We start from the raw sequence: 22,139 nt of genomic DNA, 5'->3' as shown, positions 1-22,139 counted from the left end.
AAAGGCTGCGCCTGCAAATCAATGAGCTGTTTTCGCGCGGCTGGAAGCGACCCGTCGGGGTTAACTCACGTATCACACCTCGTCTGGTTAGTGGAAAGAGGCAGTTTCAACGCCTGGCTTTGATCTAAGCGCGAGCTCATTTCCTCGCAAGCACATGGAGTTTGATGGCATGCAGGTTTGGTAGCTTGGCGAGGGCGGTTGCCTGATTCGCTGAAAATAAATGAAACTCGCCGGGCTACGCATACGAGATTTCAAGCTCCGATTAGGCTTGCTCGTGAACGGAGGCGTATATCGCGGCCGACTGTGAACCAAGCAGTGTCAACTAGCCTTCGCCACGGTCTTTGGGGGAAATTTTCCGGTGAACAAGCAGCAGGTTTAGGAAAAGGAATATTTTCAATCAGACTTTCAATGCGCACTGCACTCCTGCTCATGCTTAACTGATCTGGAAACCTTGAGGACCATACTACTCTCAAAAGTTGTACTGCGATGGTAGCATGTGCATTAGCTGCTTCAAGGGAGTCGTGTTTAAAAAATTCAATCGAGCATTTATGCGCTACGTTATAATATAGACATGCAAGATATTTCCACACACCTCAGCCGTGCAGTGAATGCAGGAAGCGGCATCGCAATGGATCGATCACGTTCTGACGGACGTGCTGATTGTCACGCAATTCCAAATCCAAGACAGTAATAGCTAACGCGTAGCATGACCTCTGCAAGTGCCGGGGATGAAAGTAATAAGCTTGTCGCTTACCACCATCTCGTAACACACGCCCATCATAGGGCGGTGTCGCAGCGAGTGCGACTGAACACGTCTGAGGTCATAACGGCTGCGGCGCAAATATACACCTGCCTCTTGACCTGTGAACTGTCATTAGATAAAGGTAGCAAATACCACACTGACGCATCACTCGGGTATACACGTATTGATCGTGAAGGCGCGTGCAACAGGCATCGTGCTTGAACGCAGAACTCCGCGTTTTCGAATTATGCAGCTCATTAGCGGAAACAGAGAAATTGCGCCTGAGGGATTTGAACGAAGGGAGGTCGGTAGAAGGCTGTTGAGCAATGCAGTCGACTTTGACTACATTGCCTTCTTAACGGCGTTGTGCTTGCTCCGTGCGTGCTACACGTCGAACCGCCAGCAGCGATGCGCTGGTCCTCTTGGGTTCAAACGCCTGTCTCACCGGCCGGCTTGCTTGATGCTGCCGGCAGCTCAGGTGATGCCACACCTTAGCCCTCACGCAAGGCCTTCCGTAGAGCATACACGTCGTCTAACCGTGCAGACGGAAGCATAGAACTGATTATCGAACGCCATAAAGAAGGTCAGGAATAGAGGCCACTTTCGCTCGTCACGTTATGAATATGAGCACGCGGCTGTGCCTTCTGGTGAATGTCATATTAACGCTCTCTTTATTTCCTACCAACATCATTAATGCACTGGGACGCGGTTCGCGCATAAGTCCGAAGCCGTGCCATCGGGCATTTATCCGCGCATGCGTCCGCATAATTTCGCGGCTTCACTCGTGACCGCTTTTCGTTCCACCGCGAGTGCTCACGTTACAGAAAGCTAAAAAGAAATCGGAGAAAAGAACAAAATAGAAGACGAGGCGAGCTGAGCCGTGCACGCCACGCGCCCGTATCAAGGAAAGTGCACATAGAGACATGTTTGACCGTCACTTTTTCTCCCCCCTTCGGCAACCGCGTCAAAGCATTGACAAAAAAAAATCGAATAAACGGCTCCGTCCCGCTGGTCCAGAACTTGTGTGTCGCCATATCACGGCCGACGCACAACTGCAGCGACACCGAAAGAGAGAGAGAGGGCGAGGCGGCATCAGTGAGAGGCGGCTGGCCCGGCTTGATTGCCGGCCCTGCTGCATGCATAGATACACAACTAGCCTAGCTTATATACGCCCGACTGCAGGGCACAGCCGAAGCCAGTTCTCGGTGGTATAAGCGCGCAGGAATGTCCGTTATATTGACCTCGATACGCCTTTTCCGCCTCCTCTCCCGCGCGGGTGGGATGAAGTCATGGTTGACTACGCGGGAGGAGGACGCGGAGAGAGCGGCCCTGCTTGTCTTGCCCGGAGGCGAAAGCACGCCACTTTTCATCTTTTCCCGTTCCTCTTTTTTCTTTCGCTCTCTCCCGCCCCTTGCCTCGCCTTTGTTCTCTGACCTTACACAACTCCTTTGTTGGTCGGAATGCGAACTGGCCATCCGTCAGGCTGCCTAGGGGCACTTTCTCGCCGGCGTTCGCTGTGCCCAGTGTGCGGTTGATTGATTACGCGGCCGGAATAAAAACCGCCGCTTCTTTCTCCCCCCCCCCCCCCCCCCCCCTACTCTCCTCTGCTTCCTCCTCTTCGCTGCTGCTGCCTAAGCGACGCGCCGGCTATCGCTTATGGGCCGCAATCTTGGCTCCAGCGCCGCGGACCAACAGTCGCCCTCGCGCAGGAGTGGCCCCCGGCTTCGAGCGCTCGCGACTCGAGGAGGGTCCGGGCCTCGCAGCGAACATCGAGAAGGCGCTCTCCTCTTGCTCTTTGTCCGGCGCGAGAAAGCCTTATTACGAGCAGCGGGTTAGTTTGAGTTAAGCTAGGACGCCGGCCACTTCCGCATTTCGTTGCTTGCTGCCAGCGATCCTGTTGCTGAGGCGAAGGAAGAGCTCGAAGATGTTGGCGTCGATTACACCAATGTGGAGAGAGAAAGGAGCACGCTATATAGCTATGATTCTCGTTTCGGCGGCGGCGCTGTTGTTTCGTTTGAAAGCTTCAGAGCAGAATGTTCTCGCTGCTTCGACTTACGATAACCAGAAGAAAGGACTTGGTATGCTTAAGCCTGCCCGTGGTGTTGTAATGGCCACGTTGCCTGACGGAATGGACGCTGTGCACGGAAGCATATACAGGAGGCACAGTTCCCCCGTTAGCACAAACAACTGCATAAGCTTGAATTAAGCTTGAACCGTTTCTGTAAAGCATTTGACACGTTCTTTGCTCGCAGCTCGCGCGAATGTGTGCTCTACGGGCCGTTCCAACTTCGCACTTCACCGTGGTAATGGTTATTCCGGGAACCGGTGGTGTAGACAGTCTATGACAGAAGCCATGCAAATGCTTTTTTTTTCTTTTTTCGGGCTTCATCTCTTGCAGGTAGTACTTCTCATTCTAGCTTTTTACAGATAACACAAAGTTTAAGAAACGCACAGGCAGGCGTACATGTTGAGCATAAGCGTTATCGTTATTCACGAATGTTTTAAGGACACTTGCCATGAACCGTAATGAGGCGGTTGTAAAATTTCAGGCTTCATCAAAGCCAGATCACTTGAAGTGAGAGGAAAGTAGTTACTTGGGGGAAGAACTACTTTTTCTTTAATGTACTGCTGCATCGAAACCATCGTGAGAGCAGAGATTTCTAGTGGGTTTTTTTTTTTTTCGTTAATTCTTGCTAAGTGATTCCAAAAAAATAAAAAGGCAAACATATTCGCGACACGAATCAGAAGAGAGAAAAAAAGAGAACAGTAATGGAATGACGAAGTCAGCCTGCGGTGAATGTGAGCAGTAAGAAAATATTGCCCAATAAAGAGCCTAAAAGCTGAGGCAAGGTTGTCATCGGCGTTCAGAACATTCCTGGTTCATGGTCTATGATTAGCAGAGGATGCAATTAAACAGATTTGACGTATAGCGATAGCAGGCGTATAGCCAGTCAGTGGAGATTACCAGAAGTGTCTCAAAAAGAAAACCCCTATGGTTAAAGTGACGGGGTGAAAAAGCGTACAAGCAATCAATCATTGTGCGATCAATCAATGTCAGTGCGCTGAAAAAAAGGCATTAACCCCCATCCACCTCTTCCTACCTGAACTTTTCTTTTCTTTTTTTTCATTCAAAAGAAAACAGGTTCTGGAAAGTCTAAACACGGCTCAGAAAGCAGATCACGTAGCTGACGTGAAGGAAAATGTTACCTCGACAAACCCGAGCCCCGCCGAGCGCATGTGTGCAGGAAAAACATCTCGCGCCGGTCCGGTAACAGAGTTACCTGCTTCCTACATTTTCCATGCGCGTGCGCTCTGAAAGTTTTGAGACAAGCCTCGTGACTTCGTTACAGCCACTCCGTATGCAACGAGGCAGCAGGCGGAAGTATATAACTCGTGCCTGCCAGGGCACTTCCGACAGAGGTTGTCCACGGAGCTATATACACTCACTGTCGCGGAACGACGTTGTTCTGCTTCCCTCCCCCTCGCCTCCCCACCCGGTCCCGCGTGCTCCGTAGCAGCTTCTTTCCACGGCGGCGCACACCCCGTTGCTCTCGGGCGAAACCGGCGGAAGTAGCGACCAAGAACGGGGAGACCGGGCAGCGATGCGGGGCGAGGCCGGACGACTTTGCTTTCGATGGAACGCCGCGAGGCAGCGACAGTTGCGCGTGCCCTGACATGTAAACACGACGTGTGGGGGATGTAGAGCAGCAGCCGCACGACGCGGTGACCCGCGCCGTTCCTTCGGCCCCGACGCAGTTGCGCCCTCCGGCCGCCGCAGGCGCGGCTCTCGCTTCCCTATGGATTGGCTTTAGCCCAGCACGCGGACACCTGCCAGCTTTATCGCGTCTCTGCCGCTTCTCATTTTGTGTCGCAGTGGATGGATCGAGCGAAACGACCTTATCTCCCTTGCCCCCTTTCTTCACCCCCGCCTACCAGCATGCACACAGCCATGTTGTGGAAGGCTGCCGACTGCCTTCGTCGCGGTGAGGTCATGTAAACCGACGTGTTCGTAGAGCGGCCCTATCGTGTTCGATAGCCTGTTTTTGCACCGCCGCTTTCTGTTTCGGCCATACTCGACTCCTATATAGCCAGGCGAGTTGCGTCGTGTTCGGAAGGGTCCTTGATGGATACAGCGTCCCTTCGACTGCTGCATCCACAGTTTTCCTATTCTTTTTTGCTTTTTCGGAATTTTGTGCCGTATTGACGGCGTCTGACGCAGGAACGTTGCGTGAAACATAGAGGTCAACGAAAAAAATTTGGTGACCGTTTAGCATCGCTATAATCGCGGAATATCGTGGAGTACTAGCACTTACGTCCCCAATCTTCAACTGAACTGCCAGTGCGTGCGTGCGTGCGTGCGTGCGTGCGTGCGTGCGTGTGTGTGTTATACACACCTGGCTCCGCCTTATGGGGTATGACGCGATAGCGTCAATGAGTGAATGCTCATATATATGGAATTGTTCATTCTCTGCTTTAGTTTCATAACTCGCTGGGAGTCGGTTTACCAGTCTGGCGCAGTGGTTAAGCGATGAGTCACTGCCTGCGATGGCAAGTGCTGCCATCAGTGGGGCTTGTGAGGCCCAGGTTCCGCTTACCGAGCAACCCCTCGCGACCAATCATTAATTGAACTGCCACTTGCCACCTTGTGGTAGGCCACCTGCCACAAAGCAGGCTTCAAGTACGTACGTATGTACTATCTGGGACAAAAGTGGTATATTCCAGGCAGCGGGAGCCGGAGCAGCGTAAAACTGCATCGTAACGCCATCTACAGGTGGCATCTGGGATCGAAACAGCCAGTGGGAGCCCTTTCTTACCTGCAGGCATGTCGCTTGACTCGTTTCAATGTGTCGGGCTACAGCTCGGCAAAATGCCGACCGGCGCCGCAGCAGTGCGCGCCGGCTCTCAAGTTACATCTCGAACACGCGTGGAAAAAAAACACATAAAATGAAGAGAGGGCGACCAGATTGCTACTGCTGCGGCGCCGCTCGGCATTTTGGCGAGCTGTAGCCCGACACATTGAAACGAGTCAAGCGACATGCTTGCGGATAATAATGGGCTCCCACTGGCTGTGTCGATCCCAGATGCCGCCTCTAGATGGCGTTACGATGCAGTTTTCCGCTGCTTCGGCTCCCGCTGCCTGGAATATACCACTTTTGTCCCCGATAGTACCTATGCCTCAAATCGGAGAATATGCCTGGGAAAACAGTTTTCGCATGCTTTTAAAGTAAACACCAGCCGTCCAGAACGAAATCTGTGTTTGCCTGCTGTTCGCATCGCTGTGCTATTCTTGGGTATCGATGAGCGCGCTAACAGGCCAAATGCGAGAAACCTGCGTTAAGAGCAATGAGTAGGTTGAAAAATCACTTTTGAGTCGAACCAAGGAGCCCCATAAAAAAGCACTCTGCTTCATTTGAGCACAGATTAGGGCGCCGCTGCGCACTAAAATTACTGTCGTGTACGCAACTTGTGGGTTATATACCTCTTCTAGGTATTCCAATACCCCTTTGATTTCTTCTTTTTTTCCTATCGGCCCATGACCCCGTCCTTGCTTCCAAATGTAATGGTACGAAGAGCCAGAGTTAACGCTTCAGGCCTTTTATGAATTCTGAGAAGCACAGTCAGGCTGCGTTCCAGAGGACAGGGTGAAAAGGGCAGGAGCGGGCAGCGCCACTCGGAGGGGCTCATATCGAAGGGAACAATGCAATGTTGGACTAGAGCGCAACGCAACAGCGAAAACACAATGAGGAAAGCCCACTTTAGATCGCGGGCCTGGCTCCAGCCAGAGCGAAGCAAAGCAGACGCTCCGGAGACGGCGCGTTCGGTCTTACACCGCAAAGGGGAGGGGAGGGGGGAAGAAGGAAGGAGACGCGGAAAGACCTCGGCCACCACCGCTGCCGCGCGGGGATGGATCCAACTGACCCCTTGCGAAAAGATCGGCCAGGCAACGCGGCGTCGCGCGCGCCCTACGAAGGCGAAAGTGTGAGGCGGAACCAAGCAGGTCGCCATCCGCCGCCGCTATCTGATCGAAGCCAGGCCGAGCGCCCATCCGCGCCTCTAGCCTTGCTACACCGCCACGGACGTTTGGGGGTTACGCAGGGCCGGCAGACACCGCTGTGGGCGCTGCGTAGTGAGTGGTACGCAAACGGACAACACGAGGGGTGCTCGAGCGAAACCGATTCTCAAGGCACAACGAGTGAGAGAGAGAGAGAGAGAAAAAAAAAGGGAAGAAATAATACAAGTAGGTGTACAGGGGCGAGCGCGCGGCGCGTCATTTGCTCGACCGTTGGTGCGAGGATCGACACGGCGTGGTGGTGCGCTGTTGGTTCCTGTTCCTTGTGAACTCGTGCGTGAACCGGCGAGGTGTCCCTCTGCTACTTGCATCGCTGCTATTTTGAAGGGTAGCGCGCCCAGCGCGAGCGCCGGCCACTGAATGGAAAAACTGGGCCTGTCTAGCCTCCTCGACGAGCCCACGGGTCCGTGTCCCACTTGTAGCGTATTCTTAGCGGGGCGTACGATATATATACGCGCCATTTTTTGCACCGCGTTTCGCTTGAGCTGCGTATCGAGACGAGTGCGCCATGGGGAACCGTGTTGGAATGATATGCCGCCTCCAGTTCTCGTTCTCACGTAGGGCGCCGATCGCTTTGCGTCACGTACAGATGTCCCTCTCTCTTTTTTTTTCTATCTTGCTGCCGTACTGGCGTCTTTTTCGTGTTGTCCTGTTCGCTTGCTATCCCACTCGGTGTATTTGCAGTCCCTCGATGTGTACGAAAGATTGCCAGGGGGAAGTCTCCCACACTGCACGGGTACTCTTGTGTGCACCTGGGAGGCCCAACAACTGGCCTGTGTCAGACAGGAACTTCACAAGCACATGCTGTGCACGAAGTAATCGCAGCGTAAATGAAAACTTACACTGAATACTCGCCTGATGTGTTTTTGTCCGCTTGGTTTTTATTTTGTGTGAAACTCCAGTGCGCTCGTTATGAACTATCAAACAATGTCGCCTTTATGTTGCTGTATTACATTTGTGCGCTCATTTTTACCATTACACTTTTCTTAGATATTAGTATCTAATATTCCTCCCACTTAGAAACTTGTATTCACTTTTTGTACGAGCAGTACATCCCATACTTTATTATGTATTATTATGTTTTTCATGTACGAGTAGTGCATTCTGTACTTTATTATGTATTATTATGTTTTTCTTCGATGAAAGATATGTCGGGTTGTCGGCGTGTACTGCTGCTGCTTTGTAGGGGACGAGGACTTGTCAAGCTGCTATCGCAGCTTTTTGCCTCGCCTCCCCCATCTTTGATGGAAATAAATGGAATATATTATATTAAGTACAGTGAAAAGATAAGGGCGAATCCAACAGCATCTCTTTTCTGTCGGGTCGCTTCTTCACTCTGCTACCTGCTGCAAGAGGGGTCCCCTGGCAAGAAGACTTTCGTGCGCGCCAGGCCAATCATCACTAGGTGGAAGCGTACCAGCGTTATTGTGTGCGACGATCAATGCGAACCCTACAGTCGCAAGCGCAGCAGAGAGTCGAAGCTGCATGCAGTTTGTCCGAGTGCGCGGGTGTGTGCACGTGGGAGTACAAACACAGATACATGTATCTCTGGAGACAGATTCCACGGCGTCCCGGACTCGAGAAGGCGTTCCCTCGGCGCGAAATACGCCGGAGACCCGGACGTGGCGCATCCCAAGCCGTATGTCTCATCAACGTCCTCACGAAGCGATCAATAACCGGCTTGACACCAGACATAGAAGGGACGGGTCACGCTTCGAGTGGCATCGCACTCCCCGTAGGACAGATCGGTGCCTGAGGAGACGCTCTCCCGCTCCGGCGATGTTGTCTTCAACGCGTGGCGAGCCTTTCCACGTGCACTTCCCCCCTAGTCCCGGCGTTCCTTTTGCGGCCATGACGGCGCAACACATGGAATCACGAAGGCCAACTTGCTGCGGTAAAAGCTAAGCGCAAGTTTGGAAGTTTGATGGATCCCTGACCTTTCTGTTAGACCACAAAGCCTCTTTCGAGAGGCGTGAGAGAGCCCTCGCGCTTTGTGCGGCTTTGCCTCGGCTTTGGAACCAGGCGAAACAGCAGCGCAGAAGCTCGTAGTAGCTGAGGCCAGCCTGGCGAGCCTTGGGGGAATTCGGTTATTCGCGAAGCTGTGTTCGCGCCCCTTCGCGGCTCGTTATTGCGAAAGGAGCCGTGGAAATTAAGCTTACTCTCGCGAGCAAAAAATAAAGATGAAAGAAACGAAACATCGGGCGAAAGAATGGGGGGGGGGGGGGGGGGGGCTGGAAGATCCGAGAAAAGTGCCCAGTGAGGAAATATTTCTCGCAAAACTTGAAGCCAACCTAAGGGGGGCCACCGCCCACGAATGACGTGGGAAGTTACGCCGTCAGGCAGGAACGCAAATAACCCCGCGTTACGTCTCGTTTAGCGCAGAAGCTAGGCTGGGAAGTTTTCCTAGACGCATGAAGGGAACATTACGGCCTCGCTGAGCGAAACGAATTAAAGCAGAAAAGGTTTCTGAACATTAACGCTGATTTTGTCAAGTAGCGCCCGAGCAACGGATGAAGCGCTTTCCTTCAGCACCATCCCTGTACAGCATTGCAGTTTATCAAACCTTAGGTTCGTATTTTAATTCGCCGACTTGCAGTCATCGCGTGTGCACATTGAGTAGCAGCGGTTCACGAAGTCGGTTGAAAAGCAGCAATTATGGACAAAGACGAATGACAGAGAAAACAAATAATCGTTAAAAAGAAAAAGCCGGCAGCAGAAGAAGGATCACTCACTTGGACTTGAAGAGTGAATGTAGGAGAAGGCAAGGCTTCGAGGTCGACCTCTCGAACCATGAACAGCTCAGCAGTCTGTTCCTGGAGCTCGAAGATTCCCAGCTCGTTTCCTGTCAGGGCGAGACAGCGAAAACAGTCACGCGCAAGAAAAGAAACTGAAATCTTTTATTCTGCGCAGCAAGCAACGCATCCGCCAGTCGCACTGCTTCCCAGAATGCATCGCCAAGAGCAGCCGAAAGAGACAGGGGAAGAAACGTCTGAATGTGCTGAACATTTGCGGGGGACCTCCCTAAGAGCATGCGGTTCTCTCAATCAAAAACCGCCTGAGGTTGGAAAAAGAAAGTGTTCAGAAAGTGCCAAAAGGCAAAGCCTCCGTATTAAATACCAACACATTGCAGAGGGCGATATAGGCGCACAGGCAAGCGCTCCTGCCAGGCGAGCTTATTTCCAGTCACCTCATCACAGAAATGGTCGCCTACGCTACCTTCGGAAAAGGATGGCAGCGCAGAAACCCAAGAAGGGAGCTTAACGCGAAAGTAACCAGCTCTAGCAGCTGGACGACTCTAAATTTCACCTGTGCTCCTGACCAAGTTAGTTGAAGATTTGCAAGCTCAAACTTTGATTCAATCTTACAGTGCCTTCCATAATTCTTGCCTCTGTGGTTTTGTTCCCGTACAAAGGAATCGTTGCAGGCCGTTGAGATTAAGGTTAGATGAAATTAAGATTGATATCGTCACTCCAAAGTGATTTTTAAAATACTCGCTATATATACACACAGAATTTGTGGTTGAGCCAGCCGCTTAACTACTGCGGTGCGCAGCTTTACGAATAGTTCTTGTTTGCCAACTCGGGCAGAACTCACAAAACGTGAGGGGCCAAAGGGCACCCACAGCGCTATGGGAACGCGCGCGGAGCTTGGATATTAGATGTCCTCCACACATCGCCGAACTGCGGAGACAAGAAATCGTTTAAGCCTTAAGCTCGCGATGCTTTCGCCCGCAGTTAAACGTAAGGGTCCGTTGTCTAGACAGAGAAATCAATGCGCCGCGTGCAGGGCGGACAGCAGAAATAGAAACGAATGTTTGCCCCCGTATATGAAAGGATCGGGGGAAGAACTTGGGAGTGGCGAGTTACGGAAGGTTGGCGTAGAGGGAGCGCGGTGTGGTAAGGAGGTGGAGAGGAGGGAAGGGGAGATTGCGACAGCAGTGCATCCTCCGAATCGAGGCCGCAGTCATTCCTTGGGCGCCGCCACTATAGCTAACAGGCACCAAGAAGACGGGTTAGAGGCTGTCGAAGTGGCGGCGCCGACAATTTCGGCCGCGCGCCTTGGCGAAGGGGTCCAACAGCCGCCGGGACAGCAAGACGGAGGAGCCACGCCGATGGCTGTGCAGCGTGAGACAAAGCCTCGAAATGATTGCGTTCCTGGCGGGAATAACGGATCGGGCCTTTGCGACACCACCGCGAGATGGACGTCACCCGCCGCCGGCTGCGTGCACGCCTTTGGGGCGAGCCGTCACAACAGAACCCCGCCTCTCGGCGACCGCTTTTGCCCCGCTCCCCTTTCGCAACTTTTCGTTTTCTTTTTTTCTTTTTTTTGCCGCGTTGCTCACCTCGCTCCGAGCGCGCACTCGCGAAGATGACGGCGCCCGGAGATGTCGCCCCGCAGCTCTCCTCCTTTCCCCCACTTCATTTATTTCCTTCCACCGCCGTCGCGCTCTTATCTCGGAGTCCGCATCAATCTCCAACAAAAGAAACACCCACAGGCCCTCTGGTTAAAACAAGAGGAACAAAGATGAAAAAGAAGCAGTGGGAAAGGAGACGGGATTCGCGCACAGTAGACGACGGGGGTGCGGAGATTCGACTCTTCTCGGTCGTGACAGGCGAGGAAATGAAGGCTTCTTGTAATCGTCGGGCCGCGCCGAGGGGAGAAGTGGGTCGCTGGCACGCCGGGAGCTAGCTCGACGGGGAGATCGCTCGCGACAGTTTTTCAGTGCTGGGTTAAATGTAAAGTATACCAGCTCGGAAAGGGTCACACTGCCAACAAACGGGTACGAAACGCGTTACATCACCTGCTGTTTTCATTTCCTGTGTATATATATATATATATTTTTTAGAAAAAATAAAGAGTGGTTGGGAGCGGAGGTGGCAGGAACAAGGCCTTGAGTTCCAGAGCGGAGAAAAATCGCGGTCGCGTGCCGGGCCGCCGCGCTGTCTCTCCCGCGACGCGGATGGCTTACCGTGGATGATGGAGTACCGGAGTGGCGCGTTGATGCCCAGGTCCTGGTCGAACGCGTGCACCGGTGCGTCCGTGTTCAGCTTCACTCGGAGACGGGCGCCCTGCGACCAGCGCGAGTGTGAGTCCCGTTTAAAGCGCATGGATTGGGACCTCGGTCAGCACGATTCGGGTTTTTTTGCACAACCAGACATGTGATGCCGAGAGCGACAACCGTTTAGGATTATTTTTTTTAACAATTTTGTTTTGTGATGACGCACGATGTGTTAGAGGAGACAAAAACAACGTCACCGATAGCAGACAGCACGGCGTACGCCATGTGTCATAGATGAGCGCTCGCTACCTCAACACTGTTAGGACCATGGTCCGCCGACATGTTCGTTATAATTGCAGAATTTGACAACACTTCGTTAGAAAGAACGCCAAAGCCAAGCAATGAAAGTGTCCAAAAATAGCATCGCGATCGAGGTTTCAATCATCTTGTTGTCCAGCTACAGAGCCCAAAATGATTGGGCTAGTGCATACACGTTTTGTATCCTCTGTACATTGGTTCCATACAGGCGAAAAACGTATAAAGTCGATAACTTCTTTAACCGATGAGCAGTTGCGTTATGGCACAAATGCACCTGCGTTACTTTGCAGATTTAATATATTTTGAGGAACGTAGATATGTTCCATCCCGATACAGGCCACTTTTAAGAAACTAGAGTGCGCTACTTCTGCTGAATTCAGTTCGATAAGCACGTTGGATTAGAGTCTGTAAATTGCTGTTTGCGCAAATAAGAGCTACTCAGTCGTTCAATTTTATTTAACGTCAAGCCTGGCTGAGCTAACTAGTTAGTCAAACGGTAAGATTGTCGAGAGAGCCGCCGATCCGGTTTTTCTTGCTGAATACGAAACTACCGAACCGTTTGCCCCGCTTCACAGCAATGAAACCTATATGTATATAGGCAGGGCTTGCAGCTCATTCCAGCCAATGCGTGACGCTGAAAGGTTTCTCACCGTTATCACTGCAGCTTCGGTGACGTTGGCCTTGTAGACTTGGCGCGTGAACACCGGGTTCTGGTCATCGGCATCTTTGACTCGGATCGTGACGCTCGTAACGGACTGGAAACTCTCGGGGGAGCCGTGGTCCTGCGCAGGGTGCAGAGCAATGTACACACCCTGAACTCCCGCCGCGCAGACTCAGCAACAGCTCGGATACTTTGCCCATAGCCCATGGTTGTTAAAGGATATGGTGAACATTGTTTGGAGACAATCTATTGTAACGTCGCGTGGGAAGCTATAGCCGAGCGCGCTACTAAGTCGCGTGAAGATTTACCTAGCGTGCTATAGATTGCATCCACTGTTGTGAGCACTTCAGCGTTGAACGAAATTTCTGAGGTAGCAACAGAAAACACTGTCGCTGCTGGAATTAGTGGTAGTTACAGCAGTAACAAAGGCTTCGCTCGGGTGGAAAAATATTCAGCAGTCAGCAGTTAGCGAGATAAGCTAGATGGGGATAGACAGTCTCGGCGCTATATTTTTTTACCTCGTACTTATAAACGATTTAATTTGCCTTCCTCTAGATATTCATAGGTATTTTTCTTCTCATGTCCGGTAGTAGTTGTGGGTAATGAAAACCCGCTGGTACGCCAAAACGCACTTCATTGCAAGCAATTTCGATAACAACTCTGATTTTGCTATGACATGTCCATCAACTCTCGACAAGCAATATTTCATGACTTTTCATCGAAGTGCACAAGCAACCACGAGGACCCGGGTACTTTTGAAAAAATTTTGCTTTTCCATTAAAAGGTAATAGAGAGCGACTGGGTAGTTCAGGAGAGTACTAATACACTTAAAAAAGAGTGAACATGGAAAAGAAACATGCTGTGCTTCACCGAAATGCGTCTGCATGCATGCCAATACATCCTAATCACTACAATCTAATGAGGTCAGATCATCATACAGTCAACAAAAATGTATCTAAGAGTACTTTTTTATTTAGACGGGAAGTCATGAACCAGAATGAAGGCTTCTGAACGGTACCAGAAGGCGATAGTTGGCTCAAAATCACTGGGTGTGTACAATGTGAGTGAAACTGGTCCTCTCTGCGACCAGACAACTGTGCGGAAACGAAGACCTAGTAAGTAAGCAAGCGTGGTGCCGGCAGGGGGCGCCGCAGTTCTATACGAGCCATGTCCAGAGAAGCTGCCAAAGGAAGAGCAGGCGATGACGAAGTTTGCTGCTGCACGGGCGCGAAGACAGTGCTGCTCCGTAGCGCGGCCGGAACGGTTTGGTTTGCCGCCACAGGGCCACTCGGGGACGGGGGGGCCTCAGGAGGCCGAGACACGCGTTAACAAACTCGTTAGCTTTTTCTTGCCGCACCGGCTCGGCGCGGTGGGTGGTCATTATCTTCGCCTCGTTCGGAGGAACCGAAGGCGTGATTTATGTCTCGTTGTTTCGCGCAATCCGTGCCAGCGGCGTGGACATCGCCATGCTGCCGCTGCTGCTGCTGGCGCTGGGGGCGCTGCCCACTTAGCGTCTGCCACATACGCCCCGACGCGCTCCGGCGACGAATGGTTTGCCGCGTTGGCTGACAAACGACCCGAGCGCTCGTTGGCCGCCGGACTCAATGGGGCGCGAACAAGGCCGCAGCTCGGAGAGGTGTTCCGCCGTTCCTTGGCGTACGCGGTGTTTGCCGCTGCGGGCGCTCAGGGAGCCAGCGACGCGGCCGGAATGTGCGACAGCGCATGGGCGAACTTTCGACAGGCCCGGAAACAAGGATATTCCGTGGCCGGAGGACCCCGTCACGTCTGGACGCGTAAATATCGCCCAACTCGAGCTTCCCCCTCCCTCCCCGCGCACCCCTCTCCGCCAACACCTTTTTAGGCTCCTAAAGCACACGACCGTCCGACCCGTTTTTTTTTTTTTTTCGTTATAGTAACGGCTTTGCTGCGCTTAAGTTTTGCCGTTTAACCTTACACGTGCAGCATTCTGTACGGCTACTCCTTGCTGCTTTGAAGAACACTGGATTACCTTAAAGGAAGAGCAGCTCGCGAACTTGGAAGAAGCTCATACAGCCACGTCAGTGACGCATAATGTGTCTCGCGAATGCACCTCTTGAGTACAGAGTAGTTTAGTCCGAACAGAATAGCCAGCAGCAAGCTAAAAGGCGCTAGAAAGATTTCAGGGATTTTTTTTTTTCTTTTCAGGAACACCAGCTCTTTTCATTCTCCGCGCAATCAGTTTGCGCTATATCATCGCAACTTTATTGGGGGAAAAATATCAAGATACCTTAACTGCTGACTTCAAGAAGCTGAATTATGCGAACCCGCGTAGATAGTTGCGAGGTGCGCGCGTGCTACTAATTACGACCGAGCCAGAATGAGAAAGTTGCTGGTAAAGAGCGTATTCAAGCTCCTAAATCTCAATTCCCAAAAACCTGCCATCGACAATGCGTCCCTTAAGGAAAAACAGGAGCTGTGCGCGCAGCATGATGAATACAACCTCTTTAATTAAAAGCGAAGAATGGAAGGAGTGACAGAGCCATGAAACGTGGCCTAGCGCTCTCACGCGGGAGTAAAAAAAAAGGGGGAAGAAATAAATGCAATATACTCTGTAAGATCGAGTACTGCTACCAAACCAATGAAAACTAAAACCATGACCTCTGACATATTGAGGCGGCTAAATAATGCATGCCTCTGATCCGGTACGAAAGGGATCTTAATTATAACCCTGGGTTAGGAGCCAGCGCTAATGGGCGCTATTCCTCTCTCGCCCGATTGCGCCCGCGACTTTCTTTCATGGGCACTTTTGTTTCGAAAAATAAACATACGGGATAAAAGGCCTCGATGCATGGCGGCATCACTTTGAGGACGAGCTGCCTCACTATTATCGGCGCAGCCAAAATTGCTGAATCTCGGCGGCATATAAACACTGTAAGTATTTAATACGTGTATTTAATACTTGTAGCTACACGTCAATCCCAACCTTAAACGTAGTAGGCGCATCATCGCTACGCGCGGAGATGGCTTCAACGGGGTCCTAATGCGATGGTGCGGCTTTGCCTTGTCATCACTGCAGCCGCCATATTCATAATGGAGCCCAAGAAACGCTCGGATCGACGTGCAGCCCATTTGCATTACCGCTCGTTCGTCCATCCCCAAGCCTCTGTACGCTAAGTACGCGAGTTCCCGGCGCAGAATTTCATGGTATAACGTGCACGCCTCTTTACGCGTTTAACGCGTTCTTTACCGTCGTAGATGCAAGGGCAGCGCGAAGTGTTCCTGCCGGGCAGGGAGTCAGCTTCGCGAGTAAGGTTCTAAGACCTTAGCGCAGCGGGTTCCTATCCCCTTCCATGCTCTTTCGTCCTCTGCGTTTCCGCTGCTCGCTTCCTTGCCTGTGCCGCGGAGTGGTCGCCGAACTGGAAGCGGAGCCGTCTGGCGGCCGGGCAACCCACGGGGCTTTGACCCGCCTCCACTCCCGGGAGGCGGTCGACGCGGGACCAAGTTGTTCTCTCGCCGGCGCGGCTGAAGCTCACGCGAGCGGCGGCGAATGGAAAACGCGTGATTTCCGTTTCGCGAGTGCGCCTTCTTCACGGGACCCATCAATCTGCGCGGCTACACATAAGAGCCGAATCCCAACTTCTTGGAGCCGGCAGAGCACTTCTGCCTCTGCCGGCAGCTCCCTCTGGGCGTCGCTTCTTTGTTTGCTCTCTTTCAGCCGCCTGGCCGCGCTTATGGACCGGAGGCGACGCCTCGGCTAAATTACGAGGGGGGGGGGGGGGGGGGGGGGAAGGGAGAAAGGGAGGGGGGAGCGCTTCCTAAATCTAAAACAGATGCGACATCGGCGCGCTTGCGCCTAAAGTACAATGAAACACACTTCGCGAGGAACTTCTTAGACAAGAGGACTCGCCGAGTGAGCCATCTATCTTCATTGCTCGTGCGCGGTCTCAGAGGAGGCGCCCGGGCGCGTGAGCTGCTCCGGCCGTTGAGGCGAGCGAATTTCCTCGCCTTCCGTATTCCAGCCCCTGATCCTCGGGCGCTTCTTCTTCTCTTCGTCCCTTGCTCGTTCTCTTTCCGGGAAGGGGGGGGGGGGGGGGGGGGGGGCGAGGGCCTAAGCCACCGCGCGCGATGCAATTAGCGCTTCATTACAAAGGATGTTAGTGCGTGCTCGCATAGCTGGCGCAGACGAGCGAGGGGCTCATCATTGTCATTCAGTTTTTCCTCTGCTCAAGGACATCCTTAGAGCCGTATCCCCGAGTCATACTCTCGGAAGCAGCGCCAACGAGGAGGAAGTACGGGCGGCGCTAGAATGGAAGAAGCCTGTCGAAATTGCCCCCGAGGTGCCGCCAGTTGTGGCGGCGGTGCGGGGCCGTGCGAAACGAGGATTTGAGAAAATTAAGCTGCAGCTCGCGCGAGCCGAGAATCCCGAGATCGACTTGCGCGAAGCTCGCAGTCGCGCTATATCACACGAGACCAATGTTGAATGCTTTCGCTGCGTTCTACGGCGGCCCGGGTACAGTACGCCGTTCTTATTGAGAAAAGCCGTCGCGGTGCGTTGATAGTGCGCCTGCAGAAGGCTTGTAAGGGCGCCGTCACTGGAAGTCCAAGTCACGTGCGGTTGTCTATTGTAAAGCATAGTTTTTTTTTTTTGTACATCGCGGGCGCTCAGTGTTTCTGCTTACACGGAGGAAGAGGACGTGCGCATGTTTAAAACTGTTACAGGAGCTATTCATCGCTCAACATAACCTCAAATATACTTCGTTTTACCATAGAGAGGTTGAACTTGAAAAAAAGGGGGGGCACCAGCAGAATGTGTGTTTCCGCTGGTACCACGCTTTTTCAAGTTTAACCAGCACCAACTGGCCCTGACGTTTTTGCACAGAAAGGTGTTGCTGCGCTGTAAGTCTCTTTCGTTCGTCCGAATAAAATTTTCGCGTACTACCTAGTGCAACATATGAGATCGGAAGCGATACTCGATCCCGGAGTGCGATAACTAGCAAAATGAACACCGACTGAATTTGGGGCGTTGCGTTTAGGGAAGTGTAACTAGTAAATTCACAATGCCTTCTTCGCGGTTACCGCAGCAGCAACTCCCTGACGAGGGGACAGAGCATGAACTTTGTTGTCTTTACAAGAGAACATCTAAATTGTATGGGTACACACTCTACTATTCCCTCCAGGACTTATTCTGTGCCTGCCTCCTTTGCCGTCAGATGTGACCATTTAAGTGCAAGAATGTGTTAATAAATCTCGGTTCGCGCGAACAATAATTTCAGTCGTGTCACAAGCCAGTTGGCGATTCTGTCATCAGTTCCGAATCCCGTTTTCTTACTAAGCGTTAAAGTGTAAATAATGCGTAGTGCTCCCCCTCGGTTCTTATATTTGTTTCGGTTAACACCGAAGCTACTCCATTTTGTTTTGAAACGCTTGCATTTGCCTGAAGTAAGCAGAGAGGTATAGGACATGACACGATAAATCTGTGGGCATGCACTACAGCAACCGCGGAAAGGAAATTAATGTTACTGGCACTAATCGACAGTGAAAAATAGCTTCCGCGGGTAAGTCCAGCAGTCTCGGGAAAAGCTCGTCGTAGCAGAAAAACAGAGAGAGGTTATAAATTGGATTTCTTTTTCAAGAGAAGCGTTCACGGGCTATAAAAGCCTCGGCAAATGTCGCGTCTTAAGTTCGAAGCAAAAAAAAAGAAAGCATGGTTTGCACGTATGGGGAAGAGACACGTGGTTCTCGCGGGGCCGCTCAATGGCTTTACATGCATGCGCCAGAAGGGTGCCTGCTGTGCAACCGGGACAGCGCGCTCTTACAAACTCCGAGCATACTCCGATGTTGCAGCTGGCCGCGTAGCAACCGGGACACGGGCATCGCGTGGACCCTTGTGAATATATACGTCAGTGAATACGCGGACGGCTGCGCGGCTTCATTGTTTGCAGAGTACAATGAGGAACTGCCTAGACTTTGTGCGCGTGACGCTGTCGTAAACGCTGGGGCGTGCTCTGCGTGATCGCTCCGATATCCTTGTTGCGCAACGTTTTGGCTCCAAAGGTAAGAAAGCAGCTGAATTATGAGCCAGCCTTATTGAATGAAACAGATAAGCCTCATCGAGATGCGATTTCTTGAAGGTGCTTTTTCTTTTCTTCATTTTAGCGAACGAGCAATCGCACGAGTGCTTTATATGTGTATTTTTTGTTAATGTATTTTTGCTCAAATTATGCATTTTTTCAATCTCAGACGTCTGACATTTTGACTAGGCCACTTGCAAGCGCTTATGGATGAGTCCCTTTCTTTTACGTGAAGGTTTGCTGAATTGCTGGTCAACTTCTGTTACTCCTACTACTACTGCTACTACTGCTGCTGCTGCTGCTGCTGCTGCTAGTGTTACTACTACTACTACTACTACTACTACTACTACTACTACTACTACTACTACTACTACTACTACTACTGCTACTACTACTACTACTACTACCTTCAGTACTGCTACTGCAGTCAGTTTTGCTATGCCAAATTAATAGCATAATTGAGTTTCAACTGCTGCTAATATATCACTGCAACGCCGCCGCTACTAGAACAAATACTGCTAATAATAAAACTGCGTCTATCATTGCGTCTATCAGTGGTTAATAACAATGTCGGCACTGTATGTATGATGTATTCTTGGGTTATTTCTGATAATATTTGGAAACTAAGCTTGTTTGTGTTTTGAATACTACTCAAATTTATTATTGTATAGTATCTGCTATTCTAGATCTATCCATTGTTTCTCTTAACTATTGTTAATAACTATGTCTGCACTGTCTTGTAGAGGTTGTCTAGGCCATGTCAAGCTGTAATTCACAGCTTTTAGCCCAGATATCATTCCAAACTTCTGGTAAAATGAATTGAATTGAGTTGTTTAACTGCTGCTGTCGACAAGAATACTGCACTACTACTTCAACTACAGTTACTGTCAGAACAGCTGTGATTACACCTATTATAGCAACGCGCAAGAAATAATAAAGCCGTCACTGAGGTGTCTCTTCAGGCCATTCATTATACAGATTGTATCCCTATAGGCCCTTCCAGAAAGCTGCGTGAGCGGGTCTCTGCTTACCCGAGCCTGAATTTCGAGCCGGTACTCCCGAGGCCCGTGGTCATAGTCCAGCGGCTTGTTGATGACGATGATGCCTTCCAAGGGGTCAGACAGAGCGAACGAGTTGTTCTCGTTGCCGCCCTGCGCAGTTCGAGAGAGCGAGTGAGAAAAAAACGCACCCTGCACTAGCGCTTCAAGCTGCATCGAGTTTCTTGCACGCATATTCCGATGATGGCATTAACGTCATGCAGCGTAATACGAAGGCAGGCCGAGACTGGTCGCGAAGGTCGCGGGGCTGCACAGCAATTAACGATAATGCGAGTAACCGCCAGCCGTCAGGCGTTGCCCAAGAGTGCGACAACCTTCGGGCGCATCATCCTACGCCGTGAAGTCAGACAAGTAGGTGGCACCTCGGATTTCACGACGCAAGCGTATAATTCAGCGTTTACAGATTCAAGCCTTGCATTGTACTTCGATTTGTACTATAATGTATGCAGGCGCCTAGCAACGGACTCTGCGCTAAAGACCATTAACCCTATGCGCACGAATTTGAGTTGCCTTGAGACAAGCACGCAACTGTAGTGTTGCGTTACCATGAAGAGATGTCGTGACTTCACTTTCCGGGCCAGTTTGTCACAGTCATTCGAACTACAAAGGGCCCAGTGAAAACTAGCTACGTTTACAGCACGCGACGGGCCCGAGCGCCGTAGGTCTCGCGAAGATGTGTCGAATGTTTTAGGTATATCGCTGTGTCACTGCATTCGGTTGTGCCATGTGATTTTGCCAACTTCTGACTGTGGTCTCAGAATACTTTCGGTTGCTTATGTCTTCTATGCACGCTGCTAGTAATGTTTTTTATTTGTTGAAATGCGTAGACGTGTTCCGAATAAGGAGTCAGAAGGTGCACAAATCGACCTAACGGCGCTATTAATTAGGCGCCTCAGTCTGTGTATCGAACCCTCGGTACGAGCGAGGAGCTTAAATGGCGTGGAGTGTCTCTAATGAAGTCCCAGCGTGCAAGTCGAGCTTCTCGCGTCGAAGATCCGCAGGATCTTGTCTTTAGTTTTTTTTTTTTCCTTTTCACTTTAGGGGAAAAATAGATTTGTTTGAGGAACGCAGGCAAGGCGAATGCCCTGTGAGCTGTCAATCGACGCTTCGTGTACTACATCGATCTTGTTCAGTAAAAGAAGGAGTGCCTCCTTGTGTGCGTTGTGTTACAATACCCTTATGTGAGCATAAGGTCTTGCATGCTGCACCTGCACGCTAGTCTATATAGGCGCAGAAGAGCATGTGCACGCTCCCACTGGCACCTTGATTTTCTTTTCTTCCTTCCGCTTCGGAGCCCGTTTCGGAGTTTTCAAAAGGGCCAGTTTTAGAAACGTCGATAACTTTATTTCCTGGCCTTTTGTTTCTCAAGAACAAACTTGTTTTCGTTCGCAGCATAAGACGCGGGATCGACTTCCTGCCGCCTGCTCCTGTCAGCCCGTTTTATCCAAAAGTATGCAGAAAAAAGAAACAAGCAGTTTTGGGTAGCTTAAGGTGGCTGTAGCCCGGATTAAAGCGCCTGTGGCGTCACGTGTGCCATACTGACGACAGTGCCACTCCCTCCTGTCCGCCCTAAAAACCCGACCCCACATTTTCTCATATTTTTGATTATTATGGATTTTTTTTTTGGCGCAAGGGCATCTACGGCCGAAGAGCGCCATGACACAAGGTGCTCATATTTTTGTCCATTGTTCCAAATAAAGAGCTTCGATTTGCAACACACAGAGCGCACCGTAAACTCTTATGTAAAAACGCGCAGAGAAATAAAACAGCACTGATGTAGCACCCCCAACGCCCAGAGATACTCTCGGTGGCGTTCACTCTGCATATTCTGTGCCTTTATCCGTTCGTATGATGTTCGAATACGAGGAGGCTAACTGCGTGTACTTGTCTTCGAGCGCATCTGAGAAAAACCACCGTCGGCTCTTTACTCGCATTATTTAGGCCAAACAAAGAAAGAACGATTGCACCGAGCAGGGCAGCCTAAGTATTGACGAAAAAGCAAGGGTGCAGATGGTGCGACTTACCACAATGGCGTATGTGACGTCAGAGTTGGGTGTGTTCGGCTTGTCTCGGTCAATGGCGTGGACGCCTCGGAAGACTGTCAGGCCCACGGGTGTCAACTGCAGAGATAAAGAAAGAAGAAGAGAAATACAAGAATTAAAGTGAGCCCATCAACGGGATTCGCGGGCGTAACGGAAAGGCCCCAGCGGCAGTCGGTCGCCTTTCGCGGCTGACACAATC

The 22,139-nt window shown here is 51.2% G+C and overlaps 1 protein-coding gene across 1 annotated transcript in view; it reads right to left on the bottom strand.

Annotated features, from left to right (window-relative positions):
* The window catches only part of LOC144118419 (protocadherin Fat 4-like), a 270,906-nt gene that overhangs the window by 101,718 nt on the left and 147,049 nt on the right, over positions 1 to 22,139 (bottom strand). The window contains exons 7-11 of the mRNA XM_077651364.1: positions 21,923 to 22,018; positions 19,872 to 19,991; positions 12,780 to 12,911; positions 11,782 to 11,881; positions 9,545 to 9,654 (exon numbers count right to left, since the gene is read on the bottom strand). Coding sequence (XP_077507490.1) covers positions 9,545 to 9,654; positions 11,782 to 11,881; positions 12,780 to 12,911; positions 19,872 to 19,991; positions 21,923 to 22,018 — 558 coding nt within the window. The remainder of the gene's footprint in view (positions 1 to 9,544; positions 9,655 to 11,781; positions 11,882 to 12,779; positions 12,912 to 19,871; positions 19,992 to 21,922; positions 22,019 to 22,139) is intronic.

This window comes from Amblyomma americanum, chromosome 1 (genome assembly GCF_052857255.1).
Source record: "Amblyomma americanum isolate KBUSLIRL-KWMA chromosome 1, ASM5285725v1, whole genome shotgun sequence".
NCBI classification, from domain to species: domain Eukaryota; kingdom Metazoa; phylum Arthropoda; class Arachnida; order Ixodida; family Ixodidae; genus Amblyomma; species Amblyomma americanum.
This window is presented reverse-complemented; position numbering and strand designations above follow the sequence as displayed.